At 42.2% G+C, this 24,603-nt stretch overlaps 2 protein-coding genes across 2 annotated transcripts in view; both read right to left on the bottom strand.

Moving 5' to 3' along the window:
* Ctnnd2 (catenin delta 2) overlaps window positions 1-24,603 on the bottom strand; it is a 1,011,454-nt gene that overhangs the window by 184,758 nt on the left and 802,093 nt on the right. The window contains 1 exon segment of the mRNA XM_017799239.2: window positions 11,467-11,650. Within this exon segment, the coding sequence (XP_017654728.2) occupies window positions 11,467-11,650 (184 nt within the window).
* Window positions 16,252-16,662, bottom strand: LOC103737792 (eukaryotic translation initiation factor 1-like). The gene is made up of 2 exons (XM_017799241.2): window positions 16,435-16,662; window positions 16,252-16,357 (listed from the first exon to the last, which is right to left on the bottom strand). The coding sequence occupies exons 1-2, from the start codon at window positions 16,650-16,652 to the stop codon at window positions 16,252-16,254; spliced, it is 324 nt and encodes a 107-aa protein (XP_017654730.1). The 5' UTR covers window positions 16,653-16,662.

The raw sequence follows: 24,603 nt of genomic DNA, 5'->3' as shown, positions 1-24,603 counted from the left end.
GAAAGTTCTTCCGAAAGAACAAAAATGTAAAGCCTTTTCAGATTCTTCTTCAAAGAAAAGTTATCAGAGTGCAAAGGAAGAATTTATAAGATGGAGTTGATCAACCATGGAATTATTTTAAAAAGAACAGGAACTGAGGAGATGGCTCAGTCAGGAAAATATTTGCCATACAAGCATGAGAAACTGATTATGATCCCCTGTATCCACATAAAAAGTCAGGCACAGAGGCAAGGGTCCTTACTTAATCCCAGTGCTGGGGAGACAGGGCAGGAAGAATCCCCAGGGTGTGCTGATCACCCAGTCTAGACAGTTACGTAGTCTCAGGTTCACAGAGGAACTGAGGAAGAGCCCTGTGTTACATAGAATTGTCCTCGACTGACAAGTTACAGACACACCTCTTTCCCAGCCTTGGTTGCACCTGCTTGCCTAGGATTATAAACTTGACTGGATCTTCTGCAAGGAAAGGAACAGCAGGGAGAGTCAGTCACCCCTCCCAACCAACTAGTCAGTCTTGTGGGGGGAACCACCATGAGGCTTGCTCTGCAGCTGCTGGGAGGTCACAGGGTCTATGCTTGGGTGTGGGCTTCCCAGCACAGACTTAAATGGGGGGGGCACCCACTCTTCTGTAAGTAAACCCTCACCCACTGCTCTGTTAGTAAGCCCAATAAACTCGCTAGGATTTTTCCAAACTGTAGTTTGGAGAATTTGTACCTCATTTTGTTGTAGAACAAGAGAGGAGGGGGCTGGACTTTGTTAGTGCCTCCCGGGAGGAATTTTAGCAACAACCTGACATTGACCTGTAGCCTCTACACATGTGGACATATGAAAACATTTATACACACATACAAAAAGAATACCACCTTCTGAGGTGTCACTTAGAGAAAACACACCCACCCTCCCATTCCATGGCAGCCTGGCCTGAATAGCTATGCCAGGCTGTCAGCTGCAAACACCACTGCCTATTTGTTCTCTAGTGCGGCCACAATACACATTCCACAGCCTGGCACCCTGGGGAGGTTCAAAGTAATAGTCAGTGAGAGAATTAGGCTTTCGTGACAAAACTCACTCTTTTGTGTGGCTTTCACTAAGCAACTTCCTGATTATAAAGTGATACTTCATGAGGTTGGTCTATAGGGACTGAAAATGGTGGCGGTCAGGCTTAGGTAAAACCCATGAGAACGCACAACTGGATTACTGGCTGAAGACTGTCGTTGACTGATGGCCTGGCTGCTGCACTCTGAAATCTATTCCTATGTCTTCATGCTAAGGCTTCTTTCCCATGTGTGCCCCAGCCAGGACCAAGAGATCTCAGCAGCTGTCATAAGGCAACCTCATTTTGGGGAGATTCAGGCTCCTTGAAAGGTTGACTAGGTTTGGGATGGAGAGATGAATCAGCCATAAAGAGCACTGGCTGTTCTTGCAGAAGACCTGGGTTCGAATCCCAGCATACACACGTTGGCTGACAACTGTCCATACTCCAGTTCCAAGGGATCTGATGCCCTCTTCTGTCCTCTGTGGGAACTGCACAACATGGGTGTACTTACACACATGCAGGCATAACACTCATACACATAAAATAAAAATAAATAAATTTTAAAAGGATGAAATAAACCCTTTTAAAAGGTTGACTAGGTTTAAGAACCCTCCACTGGTTTCGCTGAGTTCTGTTATTTGACATTCACTGTCCCTTCTTTCCCTCATTAATTTTTCATCCTGTCTCCCACCTTCCCTTCTTTCCTTCCTTTCAGAGAACCTGAATCATGTTTATAAAATTATTATTGCTTTGAGAAGAAACTGAAACTGATTCTAACCACTAAACAGCTATCAACATACCTGAAAGCAAATCCTGAATCCATCACTCTTGAGTCCAGCTTTGGCAGACTCAAAATGAGGAGGAGCCCAATAGAGGGATGCTTTTGGAAGCCCTTGTCAAGAAATTCCAATGGACTCTCATATGAACACCTGAAAATTTTGCCCTGTTCTGACTTTTTTCTAGTTCCCTGTCTAGAACTTGTAATGCTAACTACTCTTGCCCTTGTTTCTCCTTCACATCTCCTATTCACGATTCCAGGACTGTCTTTTCCCTTTAGAGATAAGAGTTATACCATTTGGGAGTATTTTAGATAGACCCACTGAAGGAGTACTCCAATTGTATCCCCCTGCATCCCTGTTCAGCATGAAAGAAGCCAGAGCGGTCTGCATCCTGATTCCCTATTGACAATTTGGATAACCTCTTCAGAGGATGGCATGATAAGAATAGGGGGTATAATTTGGCTAGGCAGTTAGGGTAAAAAGATCCCAAAGAAAAGTAGCCAGTTTCTTGGCTAAAAGTCAAAATGTCCTTGGGCCTCTTAGCAACCTACTCTGTTCCAAAGGCCAAAAATGTTGAAAGTATTCGAGAGTTTGTAACTAATCCTTAAAAACACTGAGATGGGCATGGTGGCCCACACCTGTAATCCCAGCCCTCAGGATGCTGAGACAGAAGGACTGCCACAAATATGAGTCCAGCTTGGGCTATATACTGAGTTTCAGGCCAGCCTGAGCTAGAATGAGACCTTGTCTCAAACAAATATAAAACATAAAGGTTGATTTTACCACTCAAAAATATTAATAAAATAAAATTATTATTACACATATGTGTGTGTTGATGTGCATGTATTTGTGTGTATGTACAGGTTTAAGTGCAGGTATCTGCAAAGGCCAGAGGAGAGTGTTGGATCCACTGGGTCTGGAGTCAAGGCAGCTGTCAGTTGCTCAATGTGGGTGCGAGGAACCAAAGTCAGGTCTCCTAGAAGAGCAACAAGTGCTCTTACCTGCTGAGTGCCCACTCCCACCCGAATCACCCCTGCTGGCCCTTCCAGTTCTGCTTCTTCCATTCTTCTTTGGAGTTATTGTTCTTAAGTAAACACCTTCATGGACTGCTGATTCCCTTTTGATGTCTACTTCTAAGAGGATCTGGGCTGTGCCAGTTTATTTGTCCTCCCTATCAATAAACAGGTGTTTTTGGGGGGTGGGGTGGGGGGTTGGAGAGGTCTTCTCTCTGTTGTACATGGTAGGGTGAAGAATCTAGCAGTGACATCATGCAATATGATCTTCACCTACCAATTCAGTAACTGGATGTATGACTTGAAGAAGTTACTCCATGATCATTAACTTCTGAATGAAATAGAACAGGATGAACATTCCTACACCTTACACTACAACACTGTGCTGAACTCCAGCTCCAAGGGGAAATTTCTTGATGTTTAACCTCTCTTGGAGATAAGAAAATTAACATGGTAGCCTACAAAAAACGCATTTTAACAGGCTTTGTTTATGTCACTTCCATTTGGAACTAGGGCCTAAAAGTTACATTAGCTCTTTTTACTTATGTTATAAGTAATTTTTGTTATAAACATTCAAATATGCTTCACACTAGTCAGTATGACTTTGCCATGGTTTAGTTTATGAAAAATTATTTCCCAGCATTTCAGACTTCTAGGTGTGATGGTAGATTAGAAGCTGTATCTGAATAAACGGCAGCTAAAATGTTAGGATAAAAAGACACTAGATTTTAGTCATATAAGCGAAAGAGCTAAAGAAAACAAAAAATAAGCTGAGGTGGGAATTTCTCCATCAAGAAGCTGCCAAGCTGTTGGCAATCAGCCACACCTTGCAGCTCCCACACTTCGCCGCTCCCACACCAGGCCGCTCCCACACCATGCTGCTCCCATTGGTTGGGGTCAGCCAGAGCCGCCAGCAAAATGCTCTCCTTGGCAGGCAACACAAGAGCCAGAACGAGAAGGTCTGTGCTACTGAAACGCAACCAGAGGCTGCATGAAGCACACATGGAGAGCCAGGAACAGAGTGGCCACTGGAAAGAGAAGCCAGAATGTGGCTTGAGAGTGGGATATATTCATTAGAGGAGACAGGTCTTCCCACCATTACCTGGATGAGCTACATGGGATCATGGGGGATGTGGTGTGGAACCTGGCAGAGTCCTGGTGGAACACAAAGGTAAAACCAAGTGGACAGGCTTTCCACCCACCCCTACCCCACTGTTTCAGTCACAGAAAGTGACTGACTATCTCAGTTCTCATCAATAAAGCTCCCTCATGCAACAGAGTGCCAGAAACACAAAAGGTCACAAATGGCCAAAGCATTAAGAATGAGTCAGCAGAGTGTGGGTCCATGGACAGGACTTGTATATTAAACTCCACCCACCCAGGGCTCAGGAACCACTGTGGAAGAAGGGGCAGAAAGATTGTAAGAACCAGGAAGGAGGTGAATGACCATATGGAAATAGAGTCCTACAGACTTCTGGGACCTGGCTCATATGAACCTACAGCAATGGTGTCAGCATGCACAGGACCCATGTAAACTCAAGCAGACAAAACCTCATCACATAACTGTGGTAATGGGCACTGGGCCCCAATCTTAGTCAATAATTATTGGCAGTTGATCACTGCTGGGGAGGGCTGACCTTCTTAAAGAGAAGGACTCTAGGTAGGCTGACAAGACCTCAGTTGATGAATTTGCACTGAGGAACGTCTGGGGGCACTATTCTTAACACAAATGACAGAATGTATGAATTCCTGTGTGTGTGTGTGTGTGTGTGTGTGTGTGTGGTAATGGCTATGACACCAGGATCTAAATATGATCAAAACATATTGTATGAAATTCACAAAAGTTCAATTAAAATTAATGAAAAATAAAAGTACTGAGCACACAAAACGCTTTGTAAAGAAGAGTCCTTCGGAAAGATGGATAATACTAGCACGATCTCACAGAAGAGTAGTAATATCTTTTCTCCTTACCTGTGGCTAATACAAGAGTAAACCAGATAACATAAATGTCCTCAGAGCCTCCCAGCCATAGTGTGATTATCATTAGCATTACTTTGTGATGTGTTTCTCAAGGTCACTCTAGAATTAGTGGCACGGTGGGACCAAGCACTCATCCATTATATGGGTTAAAATGACTAATTGAGGGTCTGAGTTTAATTATACTCATAAGCACGGGCACAGTGCAGCTCCTTTGACAGGCTTAATAACATTCTGTGTACTCAAAGATAGATGGGAAAAATTAGGGCTGTATATTGTTGTTCTTCAGGACAAGATGCTAAAGTGGGAATAAAATAATAAAAATAAATAAACGACTTGGCAGCATGTGGAAAGAAGCTAGGGAAGTTAGCAAAGCCAGCCTTATGCACATGCTCCAGCTCCCAATAAAGTCCTAAGTACCCAGGACAAAATGCAGCACGGTCAGACAACACCAGATCTGAGTTGTCTTACTGAGCTAGTTGTTAGATTAACAGGATGCTTAGCGAAGGCTTCACCTACAGCTCATTCTGAAATGATGATTATAGCCATGCCAAGGATCTTTAGGATATTGATTTGTGAAGTTTTAAATGGAAAAACACAGTCATGCTTCCTGGGAAATCCAGAAAGCATTCATTCTGCACACTGCTGCTGCTGCAGGAACTGGGGAAATGATGTGTGCATCATGCCACATTTCCTGTGTACGAACTCAGACTGATTTTTGGCTGTCCATAGTGCTATAAAAATTCAAGCCATGCTCAGAAGCAGGTTCAAAGTGAGGAGGGAAAGTGAGGTCCTGAATCAGGAGCAGGGCGTGCAGAATTGCACCCATGTCTGGGAAGCCCCTTACTTCATGGACATCCACTCAAGGGGTGGGAGTCAGACCTTTTGAGGGTAAAGCAATCACATCTGGTTTGTACAACCCTGCACTGGGTTAGCTAACACTTCGCTTCCTAACTGAGCTATAGAGGGAACTGGTTTTGTGCACACAGTCAGGTCCCTGTCTGTGCCTTCTCTCCCATTTTGAGGGCACTGTTTAGGGACAGGCAGCCTCTTGGAGTAATTTACTTATTTTTCTCCCTGGGCTGTATCCTCAGATGGCCCCTGGCTTTGCAGGTCATCTGTTTCTTGCTAGGGCAAATGCATTTGTATTGTGTGTCTGCCAGGACAAAGTGTCACAAAATTCATGGTTTATAACAACATAAACATATTCTCTCACTGATCAGAAGTCAAGAATCCAGGTGTCAGCAGGACCATGTGCCCACTGAAAGCTCTAGGGCAGGATGCCTTTTCTATGGTGGTTTCTGACCATCCTTGATGTTGCCGGCTTGCAGTTGTATCACTGTTGCTGTCTTCCCAGGTCTTCTTCCCTGTTCATCTCTGTGTCTGCTCCTAGCTTATAAGGACAGCATCTGTTGGATTTAGGTCCACCCTAACGTAGTATGACATGAGCACAGCTAGTTATATCTCCAAACACTCTATTTTCAAGCAAGGTCACAGGCCAAGGTTATAGATGGATGTGAATGTTGGAGGCACATTTATTTAAGCCACCTCACTGACCTCAGCTGGCAAGAGCTTGTCCACAGGCAGAGCCAATCTGACCTCACTGCAGTCTGTTAATATATGTTTTCAGCTGAAGGTGATGATTACTGGTTAAAGGTCAAGAGACATTTGATTACACACTGTGCAGCCAAACAATCATTTGTGTAAAGCCAAATCCATTTCCAAGTCTGACTTGGGCTGGATGAAGTCACCTCCCCAGATGAGTTCTTAATCACAGAAGGGTGAAGAAAGGGACTAACAGGATGATTTCAGTGAGATTTATGTTCTAAGCCTTTTTAATGCTTTGTCACATTTATTTAAGTAATATTTTAAATGGTTTTTATTAAACATAAAGCTTGGTTATAACAGAATTGGAACAAAAAAGTACAATCCTAAAAGGGGAAGAGGGGAACAGACGAAGAATGAGTGGGAGTTTGTTTGGGGTGAGGAAGGGAGGGACGGTGAGGGGCAGAGTACGGTAAGTCCTGCCCTGCCCTGAGTCCCGGTGGCTCATGGATCTGAAGCCTGCAGTGCCATCCCATAATGCAGCTACTGTCATTCTTACCATCTCATTCCTCTGACAAAATGTAAGAGAGTCCCCCACCCCCATTTCTAACCTCTTTCATCAGTGACAAATAGATATTTCAGGAACAAATAAATGGATCTGCTAGAGAAAAACTCTATTTCCTTCCACAAAATGAATTTTAAGTGGAAAGGGACAAAGGGCATTAACTTTTCATTTTATATTTCATCTGTGCTTAACGTTTTGCTGTGTCAACATGCTGTGACTCTTTCCTCTTAAGGAAGGCAGAGGCCAGTGGCTCTTCTCCTTACAGGGCTCTGTGAGTACGTCCCCTGAGAGCCAGGATGGAGACAGATGCACCATGGGGACTCTACACTACCTACTGCTAAGAGACAGACAAGACACTGGACCATCAATTAAGACTGAGCTGCCTAAGCTAGGATGTGCTGGGTGTTCAAGTCTGACCTCCTAAAATTAAACTTTAGAATCACTCAAATTTTTCTCTATTGAATTTTTGAACTTTGAAGAGTAGGATAGTTTGCATTCGTAAAACTGTATTTATTTATGAAAGATAAAATGGTGGCTAATTGCTTAAATTCTTAATCTTGGCTTCTCTCCCCAAAATAACATAAACAAGCCTAAATTATGCTAAGAACAAAAATCAAGAGTAAGGATGACTAAGTATTCTTAGTCTGCTAAATTTATTTTTACCTCCCATTTGCTATACTGGATTAGGAAATCCTGTCACAGGAAACAGTTTTATTCTCCTATAGATTTCATTTTCTTTATGTATTCCTAAAACTATAGTTTCAGAAACAAGTCCAAAGTATCAACTCATAGTTATCGAAGAACAAAGTCTGACATAGTTATCTAGGATATTCCTTAAAATAGCTGCATGTTTAAAAAGAATAGCATTGTGCTTCCGGTTTACTAAATGAAGATTTAAGATGAGGCTGTTGGGTAACTGTGTCCAAGCCTCCTGTCCACCCCTCACTCTTAAGCCTTGTCTTTCTTTTCCATTATTCTACCACACGTTACATAATTTTGAGTTCCAGAGGCTCAGCTCTCAAGATCAGGCAGGTTCCTGTTTGTTCTCCAGTGAGGGCCTCAGGGCAGGTCTAGCACAATGGCAGGAGTAGTTGGGGAAAATCAGGAGCTCAGAGTCTGGCAGGTTCCAGTTGCTCTTTCTCAGGGAACGCACCAGGATCTCTCAGCCTTCTGAGGACAATGTCTCCAAGAATAAACCATATCCTACCAGGCCACACCTCTAAAAGTACCATCACCTCTCCATATCTCAGCAAGGACCAAGCTTGCGGCATCTGCCTCTTTGGGAGAGAATTTACATGCAGCCATAGCAAGGTCTTGGGACTGGGGAGGGGTAAGAAAACAACTAGCACCTCAAGGCAAAAAGGGTGTTAGCCTGTGGATGCCACTCAGAAAGTGCTAAGAAAGACATCAAGGCTTGGTGTGATCATGCAAGCGCACAATCCCAGCACTCAGGATGTAGAGGCACAATTACCAGACGCAAGTATGGGGATGGCCTGGGCTACACAGCAAGATTATGTCTCGAAAACAGCAAAAGAAAAGTAAAAGAAAATTACACGAACTAATACAAAAGGGCACTGTGGCCCATTCATTGGTTGGCTTGCTGTTGTACGCTGTTTTTAGGATAGCTCTGTTAACAATCTTATGCCATATAACTTAATTATCTGTGTGGTCAAATGGAAATCATCTGGATCAAGATCAGGATGTGGTTCAAAAGTCAGGGGGTATCATCATGATTTAGCTAAATATCAGCTTACTGAGCTTATAAAAAACAAGAGGATAAACAGTGTACAGGGTTGACAATACAAACTCAGGGGGTGAACAGTTGCTTAGCATGTGTAAGGCCCTGGGTTTGACCTGGTGCCAACAATGTAAAAACCTCAGTTTTCTCTTGGTATTCACAGAGTGTTGGTTCCAGGATTCACTTTGGATACCAAAATACCTGGCTGTCGCAGGCCCTCATAGAACAGAGCACAGTGATTTCCTTCCACACTACCACACAATCAAGGCATCGATGTGACAACAGGCCATCATGCTAGAGCTGCGTGTATGCCACCCTTCCACTGGGCCATGAGCTGCTGAGGCAGGAGCTGTGGAGTGGATCTCTTGCCCCAGGTCTCTCTCCCTGGCACACAGCTGGCACTCAGCAAATGCTCACAGGATGGACATGTTGACAGGCAGAAGGCATGCATAGGAAGTGGTTTCTTCAACAGAAATAAAGATCAGGGAGCTGCTGGAAAAACCAAGAGAACAAACGAACTCATGAAGGAAAAAAAGAACGCTCTCGTCAAGACACAGACATGAGCAGCTGCTTGGGTGTGTCACCCACATCATTCTCAGTGATGAAGGAAAATGGTAATTCCTTCAATCCTTACATCCTTGGAGCCTATATTTGATAAGTTCATTTCAGCCCTTTATAGACTATTTTATTCCAGTCCTAGACCAAACAACCCATCAATGGGGCACAACGTGCCATCACATTCAAATTAAAAAGGACCTATCATATTGTTCTCTGCAGGAGGACAGAAGTTAAATGAACAAAAAAAAATCAAAGTTTTATTACACATGCCAATGGGTTTTGTCCTGTTAGATATATGACACTCTCAGAAATGTGGAAAATCATCGAATGTGGTTGCATCTTGGCTGAGGAGGCCTGATGGGGCTACAATAATCTCTCCCTAAATCACACAGCTTCTTTGCTCTCTGTTCCCTGTGATGGGGTCACTTCCGCCCATGACCAGGAGCAACAGAGTTGTGCCCCTCTGCTAATGGAGAGGTATGGGTGTCTTCCTGGTCTGATCTCACCTTGCTCTGGACATATCCCGGATCATAAACTCAGCTGGAGGCCTTACAAAGAGGACATATGACATATCAATGTCCTGCTTTTTCTACGTTATCATCAAAGGTGCTGAATATTCACTATCAACAGCCACATCCTCATCTTTGAATAATGAAGATGCAACGATGCCACTATTGTTATTCAGAGAGATTTTCTTCTAGGTTTTTGTTTGTTTGTTTGAGACACAATCTGCTTGTAGCCCCATTTGGCCTGGAACTTGCTATGTAGACCAGACTGGCTTCCATCTCAGAGCTCCACCTGCCTCCACCTCCCGAGTTCAGGGACTACAGGTATGTGTTTAGCCAGAGAGCTTTTTGCCCAGCAGAGTTGACAGGAGCTTTACTGATTACTCTGCACCGAGTCTGAGGCACTTGTTTCCAGAGCTTTAGGAATGATGATGGGCTTTGCGAGCAGAGAAAGCCAAAAGGGGGATAACTGCTTATAACAGACGCAGATACCTACAGCACGGAAACCAGCATGGAAGGGCAGGAGTGCCTACAGTTTTAGCTCTGGAAGAGTTGTATTTCTTCAGGAAGGAAGCGGCCTCTAAAGGGTAACAAAATTTAAGAAGTCATAAAGTGGATGCTACAACAGGGGATTGTGGAGAACTGTAAATTCGGAGTATAGTAGAGACTCTCCAGAGAAATCATGCCACCAAAGATTCATATGCCGTGTGCTGGAGGAAACGAAAAGTTGTCAGAGCACTCTCGTTCTGCTCATGAATACATGAAGATGGTCACAGGGATGACTGTGGACCTCACTCTGCACACACACTCACACCAGCACATTACTCCTCAAAGCCAGAGACTGAGAGATTTGTTATGAATATTCACGACATGGTTATTATTAATGTCACTGAGCTGCTTTTATTCCTTCTAGGAGAGACTAGATTTTATACCTAGAAGCTGATCAGCTGTAGGAGAAACAGAAGCTGTGAGACAGAAAGAAATTCTGGATATTTTAGTCTTAAAATATAGATCATTTGATTAGGTATTTTTAAAAACCCTTCTTGCCCCCATCCCATAATTAACATCATTTGATAGAAATCTCCAAGTTTAGCACAAAATAAAACTTCCCTCGGAACACTGACCATGTTTACAAGCCCTGTATTTGGCTTGTACCTTCCTTCCCAAGAGTGAAAGTCAATCAAGGCAAAAGGATGATTCTAAGAAAACTCCATAGTTTGCTGTGTGATGAGTTTTTTTGTAAAAATGCATTAGGTTAGAATTATCACACCTTAAAATTTTTTATTAAAAACCTTAAGCAATACAGGCCTTGTTAAGGCATTATTTCTAAGAAACTATAGACTCTTACAGTTATGCAAAGAACTAAGGGGGAAAAGAATAAAAGTAACTTCCAATAATAGTTAACTACATCCCCCAAGCAACTGCCTGGTTGTTTTACAAGTATAATGCTATGCCAAATAACTATAAACCATCTGCTGCAATGAAAGGAGGAGACTTGGTTTTGGTTGAAATGAACGTTTCTGTTTTGTTCTAGTCCTAAGATGCCATGTTAAATCAGGAAACCACTGGTATAGGTCTAGAGGTGTGGAAAATGCTTCTACTTCTTAAGTGACTAGCAATGCATTTGTTGGGCTTTCAGTTTGCCACATCAACATCCGTCTCTGCAGAAGAGTCTGATCCATGGGGAAACAGCGGTTAAGGTTACAGGAAGAAGCACCTGCCAGCAGGGAGCTCAGCAGGGGTGGTACTGACCTCAGGCACCCAGTGGCGTTGCGCAGCACCTGTGATGAATGCAATTGTATTTTCCGATCATCCTGGAGAGGTGAATTCTCCCATCCTGAGTGGGGGATAATCACTGCATTGGTCAACACTGCCAGGGCATCCTGGATGATTGGCATTTTGAGTGCATCACATGACGAGAGGTTCCAAAGGACTCCTGCAAGAGATACACAAAAAGAGCTGTTGGGTGGGCACCATTCTTTCCCATCGCAAGTGTTTTCCTTTTCTGGAGTTAGCACCGACAGGAAGAAGTAACACAGTGTGGGCTGGGCTGGAGAGAGGCTCAGTGGGTAAGGGCATGTGCTACCAAGCCTGACAACCTGTGTTTGAGCTCCAGGGCCCACGCTGATGGAAGGAGAGTTGTCTTCTGATCTCCATACATGCACTGTGATGTATGCATGTACACATACACACACACACACACAAGCAGTAATAGGATTCCTCCCACCTGCAAGCAAGCACACACACGCACACACACACACACACTCAATAAATGCAAAAAAAAAAAAAATCCCAAAAGATAGTGTGGGCATGCATGTAGCCTACAGTTTCCCTTTAATTTTCAACTATCCATATGAACCCATAAAAAACATGCTCTGAAAATCTGAGTTAAACAAAGAAACACAGTCGTTTCTGCTAAGTCAGGGAGAGGGAGCAAGGTTGAGTGATTTGCTTGAACTGAAGGACCCACCAGACTCTGGCTCACAAAGAAATATGAAGACATCCATAATGGGCTGGTAGATTTTTATTTTACCCAAGGCTTCAGTCTGAGTGTCTCATTTGTCTGACTCAGCTTCCACACAAGAAGCCACCGATGGGCAGGAACCAGCATCAGATTGTTGACTTTTAAAGGCTCAGGTAGCAAGTTAAACATTGTCTCTTGCAACAGTGTTGCAGCTTTATTCTGAGTGCAATGCTCTCAGAGGACCTGGAGAGTATTCTTCCTTGAATGATGACTGTTCTGGAACTCTGTTCTTTAGGCATGGACATGGCTACTGCTGTCTTGGCTACAGCAGCTGTGATTACCTCCATGAGACCCTATTAACATACCCTTGTTGGAGGACAGGGGAGGCTCATGGGACCATCCCCTAAGACTCATGCCACCTCTTCCCTCCTGTCTTGCCCCAGCTGCACATGGTCTTAGGACGTGTTACATATAGGAAGTTGAAGGTTGATAGTGGGTGAAGGATTCTGGTGATGCAGAACATGTGAGGGCATCATCTGTGCTGGGGTGGGACTTTCTCGTAGGCTCATTCATGCTCCTGTAAGTAACTGCTTACTCATGTTCTTGTAAGTAAGCCAGGAAACCTCACTGGGTAAGAAAGCTGGACTTGGATGGAAACATTTCCTTGGTCTGTTATCAATGCCCTATGTGGGGCAAATATGGGTTTGTTCGTTTATCCCCAGGAAAAGTAACACAGCCATGAGGGGGCAGAAAGTGGGACGCTGAGTGAGATGGTGATTAATCAGACAGAGCAAAAGTTGGACATGTGGAATGCTGTGGCTAATTCTAGATAAGGTCATAGGCATTGCTTCTGTTATTTCATCATTTAAAAATGCTTTCTAAAATAATCTTCTGTTCTGTTCAGAATAATAGACATAAAGGAAAAAAAATAAACACAGACTACTCTGGTACTTGGTTTTAGAGAAAACCTCTGTCCTTCGACTTAAACTGCAGTCATTGCTACAGGAATGGGATCAAAACAGTTTTGTTTTTAGTAAAGTTACTTCTAAATTATTTGTTTAAGGAACATACAATCCCTTTTAGCCAAATGAAGTGGTGTTTAATCTATTAGGTTAAAAGGAGCAGAACACACTTTCTGATTTTTAAAGTAGTATTTTACATTCCACATGTTCAACAAAACAAGGCCATTGATATTACAAATCTGGTTGTTAATAATTAAATGAGTGACTACAAAGTTATATGACTTTAGAGGCAAACTTTCAACTGTCTTTAGAAGGGACATTTATCGAGAATTTTATTTAAATGAACGCAACTCACTGGCATATATAAGCCAACTCTTCAATGCAAGGGGATAACTTGAGGGTAAACCTGTCTTGCCTGTTTCTACAAATACACTTGTATTTGAACACAGCCATGCCTCTCCAGCCACATATTTTCCTATGCCTGTTTATGTTCTCATAGGAAGAGCTGATTATTGTGATAGAGCACAAACAATTTACTATCTTCCCTTTACAGAAAAAGTTTACCGAACATCCTTTTAATGCACCAATTACTTTCCATATGCTTAGTTTTAATTTTCATTTGAAATTTTAAAATATTTGAAAATGTTTAATGGTATGCAATAGGTCTTCAATACACATACATATGCATATATTTTAAATATTTTATTATCTTTATTTTATATGTATGCCTGTATGCATGTAAGTGCACCCGGGGTGCTTATTGCCCTTGGAGGTCAGAAGAGAGTGTTGGATTCCTCTGGAACTGGAGTTAGGATGGTTATTTGCTGCCATGTGGGTGCTAGGAATTGAACCCAGGTTCTCTGCAAGAGCAGCCAGTGCTCTTAACCACTGAGCCAACTCTCTGCCCCCATATATAAGTATTTTTGAGACAGGGTCTCCCTGTTGCCCCAGCTGGCCTAGAACTTGCTATGTAGACCAGGTTGGCTTTGATCTCACAGAGATCCTCTTGCCTCTGCCTCCCAAGTCTTGAGATTAAAGGTGTGTTCCACCACGTTCGGCTGGTGTATGAGTTTTTATTTTCATTATTTTCCTAAATAGAGTGTAGCATATGTTTCTTGGTACACAGTAAGTACTTGAAATATATTTTGAGTTGGATTGACTTGTGATGCTAGACATATTAAGATGTATGTCATTTTTAAAACTCAGATATGAAGCTGTTTATTCACCTCTGAAGAAATCTTTTCCCGAATTTTTATCACTGACAGCCAAAATGTTTGCCTACATTCATTTGTGGTGTCCCAAAATGTTTATTTTATAACAAAATAATTGACCCTTGGGTTTTTAAAAATCAGATTAAAAATACATAGCATCACTTAGGACTGGGCAACTGACAGTTATTCTCTGTGTGTGACTGATTGTAGAACTCACTAATAGTTTCCATCTGTTGCAAAAAAAAAAAAGAGGCTTCTATGATGAGTGGCATATGGTATACTTGTCTGTAAATATAAGGATCCATATTTAGCATACAGTAAAAAGTTACATTTTTCTAGAGAAGGAAAACAGAAGAACTAATCTAGTGTTTGACAGGAAATGAGAAGACTGAGAAGATGCCATCCATCCATGCTTCATGGGCTGCTGTCCTCCTGTTCTTTCTTGGTAATTCATTAATTGGTGCAACCTCGTTGAGACTTGAGCATGGAACTGTTTCTCAGTTCTCAGTCACTCCATCTTTCCACACCTGCTCCGTCTGTGTGTCTCGGTCCAGTGATGATCCACATCTCTGAATCCTCCGCTTGTCTTCATGTTTCTGCGACTCATCAGCACTTCCTGAGCTTACCAGAACAACAGTGATTCTATCAAGGACAAACTATCACCTCCAGATGAAAAGTTGATAAAGTGGATGGAAAAGGGTACAATTCTTCTGTGGGGAATCCAGCCAACCATTTGAGGGATGTCCTTAGAACTTTTAGTTTGGGTAGATTATCACACAGAGACAAGCTTGAATGTCTAACTAGCAGTTTCTGCAGAGAATTGGGACGACAGCTGCATACACATACACACACACACGTACACACACACGGGGGGGTGGGGAGAGAGAGGGACAGAGAGAGAGAGAGAGAGAGAGAGAGAGAGAGAGAGAGAGAGAGATAAGAATATAGACATAAGTAGCCTTTTTAAATAAATGAGAAGTGGGTGGTTTAAGATATGGCCAGAAATTCTTTGAGAGTCCCTTTAGCCAAATCCTTCTCCATCCTCCACATGAGAGAGGACTGGACTCAGTGGCTTTCTTCTGACCAACAGAACAGTGTGGCCATCTGAGACTCACTTCATACCAGGACATAAAGCACGGTACTGTGGTTTCTTCCAGATTTGCCCTTTGGGGTCGCTTGCTGGCAAAGCAGCCAGCTGTCATGCCATGAGACCTTTGGAGCAGCCCAGTGGACAGGACACTATAGTGATGGAAGCCTTCAGTGAACAGTCACATGAAGGAACCATTTTTAGAGTCCTCTAGCTCCACTCAAGCCTTTGGACAACTTCAGCCTTGCAGAAGACCAGAGCCAGAATGACCCAACTTGACTGCCCTGGATTCTGACCCCAGATGTGGTGTGAGCTAAGTGTTTGCTGTTTCTAGTTTTTAATTTCTGAACGTTCAGTTGCTGTATAGCCATAGCTAGCATCTTTTCTCCCAATCTCCCACTGGCCCTCTGTCCCTATCTAGTCCCTTGCCTTTGTCCTGGGCTCACCTCCAGCTAACGTTTCTACACCTTCCCTGGTTAGTCTTTATCCAGATGCAGTTCTTTCTCCTCATCCCAAATTCCATTGTGAGAGCACTAAAGATACAGGAAAGGAGAACCAGCTCAAGTTTTTAGCCAAACTTAAATTGTCTCTTATTTTAATGACAAATATTTAGGTATTTTTTTAATGGCTCTTTTCATTTTATTGCATGAAGGAGTTACACTAGTCCAAGTTAAAAGCGAACCCCAAATGGTTACATATACCAGCTGCGAGGTTTCTAAACTTGTGACAAGGGACAGAAGGGAAATTCTACTCATTGCAAGGAAATCCTCACTTCAGCTTCAGAGAGCCACAGCACTTAAAACCCACGAACCTTCAGCTGATTGTCTGTAGCCAGTCCAGCTCTATCAGGAACTGGCATATGGCCTTGCACTTGTCACCCTGTAGCTGAATTACTTCTCCACATTCAGGATGCTCAATTTGGCTAAAAGGACTCTCAAAGAATTTCTGGCCATATCTTAAGCCACCCCATTTCTCATTTATTCAGAGATGGTAATGACAGTACCACTGCAGGCAAATTTTTCCTTAAGCACCTTCACTAATTTCTTTTTATTGTAATCATCAGTGATCCCTTGGACAGTAGTAAGGGTCTTTCTGCCATTTCTCTGTTGAATTCTTATATGGATATAATCCTCAGTGCCAGCAGGAAGCAGGTCGTCACCCTTACTTGCATCAGCAAAGGGGTCGAAAGAGTGGAGGTTCTGGATAGCGGACATACCATACGATTCCTTTCCTAGGTGGAAACAGCCTAGGTGGGGGAGCATGGAGCATCGGGAATGGGGAGGCAGCTGAGTCCTGGCGGTGGCTCAGTGACTGGGGCCAATATTTAGTTTTTTTGTTTAAAGGCATCATTCTCCTTACTATAACTTATTAAAAGGCCAAATGCTTTCTGTAGTTTGGGATGATCTTGCCTTAGTCTCCTATTAGTGATTTAACAAATTACCAGGTAATAGCTTAAAGAACACAGATTGTGGGGTCTAGGGAGATGGCTGTGTAAGTGCTTTTTGCATAAGTGTGAGGACCTGAGTTTGAATCCCCAGTGCCCACATAAAAAAAGAAGGTAGGCATAATGCTGTGAACCTGTAGCCCCAGAACTTGAAGGAAATTGGGTCCCTGGAACTCACTGGTCAGACATACATATACACACACAAACACTCAAACCACTGACATGGGCATACACACACACACACACACATACATACACACACACACACACACACACACGCACACACACACATGGGTTTTCATACAGTATTAGCACTCTGGAGTCTCACATAAGCTGACAGGGCTCACTCCTGCAGGCTCAGATGAAATGCGTCCTCTTCTTTTACCAAGCTTGCAGACGCTGTATCTCTTGCCTTGAAGTCTCATATTCTGTCCCCAGTGTTCAGAAGCTCTTCTCTGCCTCCCTCTCATAAGAACTTTCATGAATACACTAAGCCCTAATTGAGTCAAAACTACAATGACCCCTGATAAAGTTATACCATGTGAGGGAGCATTCACAGGTCCTGGGAATCAGGATATGGATATCTGTGGGGAGGTATTTTTTAGTCTGACATAAATTTACTTAATATTCTTATGGTAGTTTTCCCCTATCAGGTATATTCAACCTTTTGACAACATATCACAGTTATCATATACAAAATTCACACTCAAGAGCTCTGAAATTGACAAAAAAAAAAAAAAAAAAAAATCACAGGGACCTGGAGAGATGGAACAGCAGTTAGAGCACTGGCTGCTCTTACAGAGGACCTGGGTTAGGTTCCCAGCACAGCTACCTTTAACACCACTTCCAGGGGATCCAACACCCTCTTCTGGCCTCCACAGGCACTGCACAACACATATGTACTATGCAAAACAAAACACTCAAAACACATAAAATAAATCGATAAATAAGTTAAAAATCACAAACCCATAACGTTTTAGATGAGTAATGTTTAATTTTTTACAGTTATTCATTCATTTATTTATTGTGTACATGTACATGGATGTATGAGTGTGTGCCATGGTGAACATTTGAAGGTCAAAGACAGAGCTTGCAGGAGTCTGTTCTCCTCTTCCGTTATGTTGGTTCCAGGGAACAAACTCAGGTTCTCAGTCTTGGCGGCAAGCACCTTTACATGCTGAGTCATCTCCCTGGCCCAAGTAAGTTATGATTTTGTGGGGTGTTACATTCACTGTTACTGTGGGACACAGGCTGGACACACCTACGTCTTTTAACTGATCCACTTGGAAGCAGATCCCCTTGTTCATTCATTCACCCCCTCCACACACACCACAGAGCTATCATTTGCCAGGACTGCTGCGGCAGGGATGGACCAGAGGACAAAGCCTTCCCGACTCCTGGTACACACATTAGTATAGCTCTAGTCCTCGGGCCCTCCTCAGAATGGCCTTATCTCTCCTCTTGAACTCGTAGCTTGTTTGTACCTCAGATCTCTGGGATGTGTTGCTGACTCATTCTGAAACACCCTTCCTCAGACCTTAACAGGGCTAATCCTTTGTGCCATTCACGTGTCACCTTAACTGTTTTAAGCTTGGGGAGGCTTTCCTGGATCAGTCTAAACCCCCTTCCTAGACCCTTGCTGTCCTCTCCTATTTTAATTTTCAGCAGAGACTTATCTCCAACTAGTGCTTTTCATTACTTGTTGATATTTCCATCATTAATCACTGCTCTCCCCAGAACAGGTCCCAGCCGTGAGATGACAGCATGCTCCTGTCCGAGTGTTCACAGCATGCAGGACATACTCAGCATATAGCATCTGCAGCACGCAGAATAGGCCTCGACATGCCAGGAGGTGCTTACCAGGTAGTGTCTACAGAGAGGCAGGAGTGAAAACTGCAGGGTACGCCCTTGTAGGATGCCAGGGGCCCCTGGCAGCGAGTGCTTTTAAAGCATTACAGTGCTAGCAAACTGATATGATGACTTGAGAGAATAGCACGGAAGATGAAAGACATAATTTACAAATAGCAAATCCAGGTGAGACTGTAAAATTGCTAAGGGGGGGGTCATGCAACTTGAGTTTATTGACACTGTTCTTGTAGCTAGTAGAGAAAAAGTATCACTGAAAACACTAATCAACTTAGCAGCAGAAGTCTCATCTCAACTACTTCTTTTGGGGAGTTTCTTTATATTAACCTCCAAATAACTCTAAATTAGTCAAGGTAATACCAAAATTTCAACTGATGTAATAATTGTAAAACAAGCTGAATTCATAAAGTATTAGCATCCATGAGAAGTCACATAAAATGTTGTAATTAGTCACTAGCAAATTTTAATTTATATGATGAATGTATGCTAATCTCTTTCAGATAATAATCTGTACTAAAATTATTTTATAGCATCTCTTCTTTAATTACATGTATCCAATGGCTTCTTTTATCAGGATGAAGTTATTACTGTTCCAAATATAATTTTGACAGTAGGTTTACTTTGAGAAGAAATTTAAATAACTAATGATGTATGCTAAATATATTTAAGAGATAGTTTATTTTTATTTCAGGCATAGAACGGCTCTTTTCCTTGAGATTATCCATATTTATAAGCAGTAATTGGTTATTAAAATTTCTTTAATACAGTCTCAATTACTTTCATTTGATCTTTTATTTTGTTTTAATTGGGGGTAATTGCAGTTTCTTTAACCTGAAAATGACTATCTTTGTATAAAAAAGTCAACAAGAACCATACTTTAATAATAGCGAGTTTTAAATTGTAGTAAAATCAAACATTGCCTCAGGGCTGCGCAGGACTTTATTATACTTCCTTTCTCGCTCTCAGCTATTGGCTCTTACTGTACGACTTAAAGAAACTTTCCCTAATATGAGGTGAGGCTGAAGCCAAAGCCTAGAAAAAGGCTGGGCTTAATACATTTTAAATGTTTTTAAAACTATTTATTTAAAATTAACCAGTTCATAAAAAATTAACTTTAATGTCTGTATTCATAAGGATTTCGTTTAGGGAATTCTGTCATTTATTTAATTTTCAGAGCGGTAGTTTGTGTACCTGAGAAAAGGCAGGGAAAAATGGGGTCAAATCAGTTCATTTTATAATAAAAACAGAGTTAGGCCTAGGCGGCTTGTTGAGAGGGGGACCAAAGGGGCACCCAGCCCTCCCTTTCCCTCCATCACTCATTCAAACCTTCAGTTTGTGAGTGGGTATGGGGTGCTGATTAAACTCTGGGCCTAGGACCCCCTGAACACACGTTGTGTTGTGTGTGTTCGTTCATGCTGTACACCTGAGTATTTGGGGCTCACATATACACATCCTCAACATGAACCTGAGAAGTAAAACCCTTATGGTGGCCAGGACCTGGACCCTCTTGATAGCTCTTCCAGATGAAAAACATTCAGACCTGACACCTGGTAGTTTTGTCTGGAGTTTATACTGGTGTTTACCATAATGTTGCTTATAACCATGGCCAACACCTTAGGCTCAAACACTTCAAGCTTTCTTTCAGGAGTCCCAAGGGCAAGGGAACCAGAATAAGGACAGTTCAGGTCTCCTCAATCTTCCCACAGAGGAAACCTCAGTATCCTTTGCAGTGGGGACCGGGTTAGTCCTCTAATTCCAGCTCACAGACTCATTTGGAGATAGGGAGGAGAGGATTAGGCTGTGGGCTGGCCAACATGGGGGTGAAGAGGAAGCAGAAGTAGATGGTCATCAGTGGTGACAGTATAATTTAATCCTCCTCCTGCACATGTGGCTTCTGATCCACACAGTCACTTTAAGTAGCCACATATACATAAAGACTGAGGTGCAGCAGAATTACTTTATTGCTCATTTTCAAAATATATATAGAATTTGTTTGATCGCAGAATGAAGAGTGAACTGTTCCTTACTTTTGAAAGTAATTCTGACCTTGCCCGCTCACAGCAGGCATGTTCTGGTTTGAGATGACTAAATCCACCTCATTCCCATGAGGTGTTTTAACTGCTAAGATTCTAAAGCAACTTTGTGGAAAGAGATAGTCATCAATACTGAGGCTCTCTTGTTCCAAAGCCAAAACTGATCCCAGAGATGCTCTCATATTTAAATGTCTGCACCAACAGCATACATGAAGAGCTTAGACCAAGATCATATAAGATTAATATAGGCAAGAGACCCACATGCATCTAATTTTTTATTAGTACTTTAGGAAAATTATCTTCAGTGTTGTTTTTAGAACCTCAATTAGTTCAACGTAAAATGAGGTCATCTTACAGGGATGAAGATAACTGTTTTTCTAAAGAAAGATGTAAAGCTCGAGAATGTCTATAATCCCTCTTTTCCTATCAGCATATGCAAATCCTAGTTTCCTTAGAATTCTTCCAATAAAAGGCTAACAGGGCAGATTCTATTTATGGAAACAATGCTTGTCTCTAACCAGCACAAAGCAATGCAGCCACTAGTTAAGAAGGTGAAAGGGCTCCTCATGGTAATTTTCAAAAGTATTGTATCTTGTAGAAGCTACCAGTGAAAGTCTCTGATAACTATGTGTTATAATCAAACCTTAGGATATCATATTTCTCAATCCCTAGGGGTTGAACTGGATCGTAAAATAATTAGGTTTGCTTAAATTAGGGTCTTCTTTAATGACCTTGGTTCATTCAGAACTCTGAAAGAAAAAAAATCACCAAAACACCCAGATCAAGTTTTATAAACTCTGGCAAGTGACCCTGGGACCCTTTTACTAAAAGTTACAGTAATCAGAGATTATGGTCATTTATCTGGCAGAAGTTCTGTTCCATATGTTTTGACAAAAATAACTTTATGGTTCAAAATTACAAGGATTGAATAACATAAGTTTGCACCTTTCAGAAGTGGCATGATTGACAAGATGCGTGTGTGTGTGTGTGTGTGTGTGTGTGTGTGTGTGTGTGTGTGAGAGAGAGAGAGAGAGAGAGAGAGAGATCCCCCCTTTACCAAATGTTGTAAAATCCTAGCACAGGTGGTATAGTCATCGAATTTCCTGACCCAGGTTGATAATAATGCATGGGACATACATATTTTTCCGTTACCGTGCTGAACAAATATGACTATAAAAAGTAATTTTTGCTTGAGAAAATCCCTGACTATGGAAGTTTGGACTATGAAGTGAAGTTTCTTTATCAAGACCCTCCCCACAGCTATGCCACCAATGGAATCTCTGCCCCATCCCAGAGTAATGCTCACAATAAAATCATGCCACCAAGACCCTATTTTCTGTGTGTGTGTGTGGTATGTATCTGCATGTGTGTCGTGTGTGTGTGGATGTGAATGACTGTGTGTGTGCATGGGGAGGCCAAAGCAGGGCACTGGGTGTCTTCCTCTGACACTTTCCACCTTATGGCCTTGAGATAAGGTCTCTTACTGAGCCAGGAGATCACTGTTTGGATGAGGCTGACTGGTGAGCTCCAGGACCTTCCTGTCTCTTCCTTACCCCCATGCTGGGGTTATAGGCATGCACAACCATACTTAGCTTTTTAGATGGGTGCTAAGGATTTGAATTTATGTTCAAAAGCTTGCACAGTAAGCATTCTTACTCCCTGAGTCATCTCCCCAGGTTCTAAGAAAACAATTAATACCCAGACCATCTTACCTTTTGACATTATTTCTTTCAAGATAGAGACCATGAGCATTATGACTTTAAGACTAATAAATTAGCTTTGCTGATCACTAATTTTTGCCTGCTGCATTTGGGCATTTGGAAGACCATATGAATAGCTGTGAAGAGGTGGACTGTTGACTCTGTCTAACGCAGAGCCTGTTGAGTTGTTGAATGTGCAGTGAGATCCTTTAATCATAAAGTAGAGGTCTTACTTGGTCACAGTGATGGATACTAAGCTCTCTACAGCCCCATTAAGTATCACATGCCAGGAGTCACACAGCATCCAGACATTTTGGCAGTGCCTCTAATCGCCTTTCTAGACTCTGAGCCTTGAGTGAAGAAAACACTGTCAAATTACAGAACCTTAGCCAAATGGGATGGTCACCACCTTGGGGTTGTCTGTGTAACATAGATATCTGTTTTTGCCGTGTTGGTGTGGACATAAGAACCTGAACACAACTTTTTGGATCTTTTATTCCTGAGCATTCCCGGGCTATGGTTTAGACGTGGCTTGTCTCCTAATAGTTCATTTGTAATAGGCTTGGACCCTAGGGTAATGGTAGATTCTTATGATCTGGAACCTCTGGGAAGTTCTTAGGTCACTGTGAGATGTCCCGGGAAGGGATCATGGGACACTGGACTTTCTGGCTTCCTAACTTGTCATATAACTCTTGTTATATGAGGACATCCAGGGACAGCTCTTCTGTATTGGGGCCATTTTTTCAGAATGTGCTTGTATCTATGGCTCCCAAAGAAAAAAAACCCTTACTGAAGCAATGCGGCAGAGTAAAAAGAGTAACATTTGGAAATCAGAGTCCGAAACAGAAATTTCAGCTCTCATGCAGGATTAAGAAATAGCCTTCGGCTGTGTGGTGGCACACACCTTTAATCCCAGTACTGGGAGGCAGAGGCAGGTGGATCTCTGAGATTGTGGCCAGCCTAGTCTACATAGTGAATTCCAGGTCAGCTGGGGTGACAGATCCAGTAGGTATTCAGAGAATGGATGGAAGATCAGATGAGTGAAGAGAACTGTTGGATTATGTTAATGCTGAAGGATAAACTGTCATACAGAATAGCTTAGCTAGGTGTCCAAAATAAGAGCACAGTGAAAACTCACTTTTATAACAGGCAAACACCCTCACATTTTGAATTCTTATTATTCACTAAGGTCTTCACTAATTACCTCATATACATTACTCATGTACTTTTTTTTATTTATTATTTTTATTTTATGTGTATGCATGTACTGCTTGTAGGTAAGTGCACCCGTGTCATGCAATGCCTGTGGGGGTCAGAAGAGGCATCAGATCCCCTGAGACTGGAGTTACGGACAGTTGTTAGCTGCCATGTGGCTCGAACCCAAGTCTTCTGCAAGAACAACCAGTGTTCTTAAGTGCTGAACCATCTCTCCAGCCCCTACTCATGTACTTTAAACCAACTGCCTTTGACAGATCAGGAAACTGAGGCAGAGAAGTTGAGTCACATGTCCAAAGTCATTCAACTTGTAGGTGAGAATGAAGGTCAGATACGAGTTTGACTAGGATACATATGAGCAGTCAGACCAATGTCAGGCACATGAATTTGCTACTTGAAATGGGAGAGAGCTGGTGTGGTTTGTGAGCCTTTGATGCAGAAACCTGAGCACAGAGGAGGTGCGGCTTTTCATCCTTTTTCTAGTTTCTGTTTAGCCTCGGGTCATGCAGTCTGAGAAATTTCAGGAAGTCATTTGAGTTCACAAAATGAAGAACATTCCTAGTTGTGAAACTATTTTTGCAAGTAATATTTCTTGCAAACATTTAATTCTGCTTATCGCTACAAAAAAACCAAAACCAAAACAACACAGTTACAATTGTCCATAGAGGAAAATGGGAAAAGTACGAAATTAAATGGGAAGTAACCTAAAAACCAAACTGTACACATACTAATTTCAAAATATCTCTTCTTTCCAATATTCTCTGATATTTTGCTCTATTAGACTATACATATCCACACCATTTTTTAACTTTAACTTAACCACAGCCCTAGGAAAGAGGTACAGCTAGAGGTTTCCTCTTAAAGACTTTTAACCAGAGATTAAAGAATTTATTAAAAAAAAAAAAAA

This window comes from Nannospalax galili, unplaced genomic scaffold (genome assembly GCF_000622305.1).
Source record: "Nannospalax galili isolate Female #2095 unplaced genomic scaffold, S.galili_v1.0 scaffold698, whole genome shotgun sequence".
Classification (NCBI taxonomy): domain Eukaryota; kingdom Metazoa; phylum Chordata; class Mammalia; order Rodentia; family Spalacidae; genus Nannospalax; species Nannospalax galili.
This window is presented reverse-complemented; position numbering and strand designations above follow the sequence as displayed.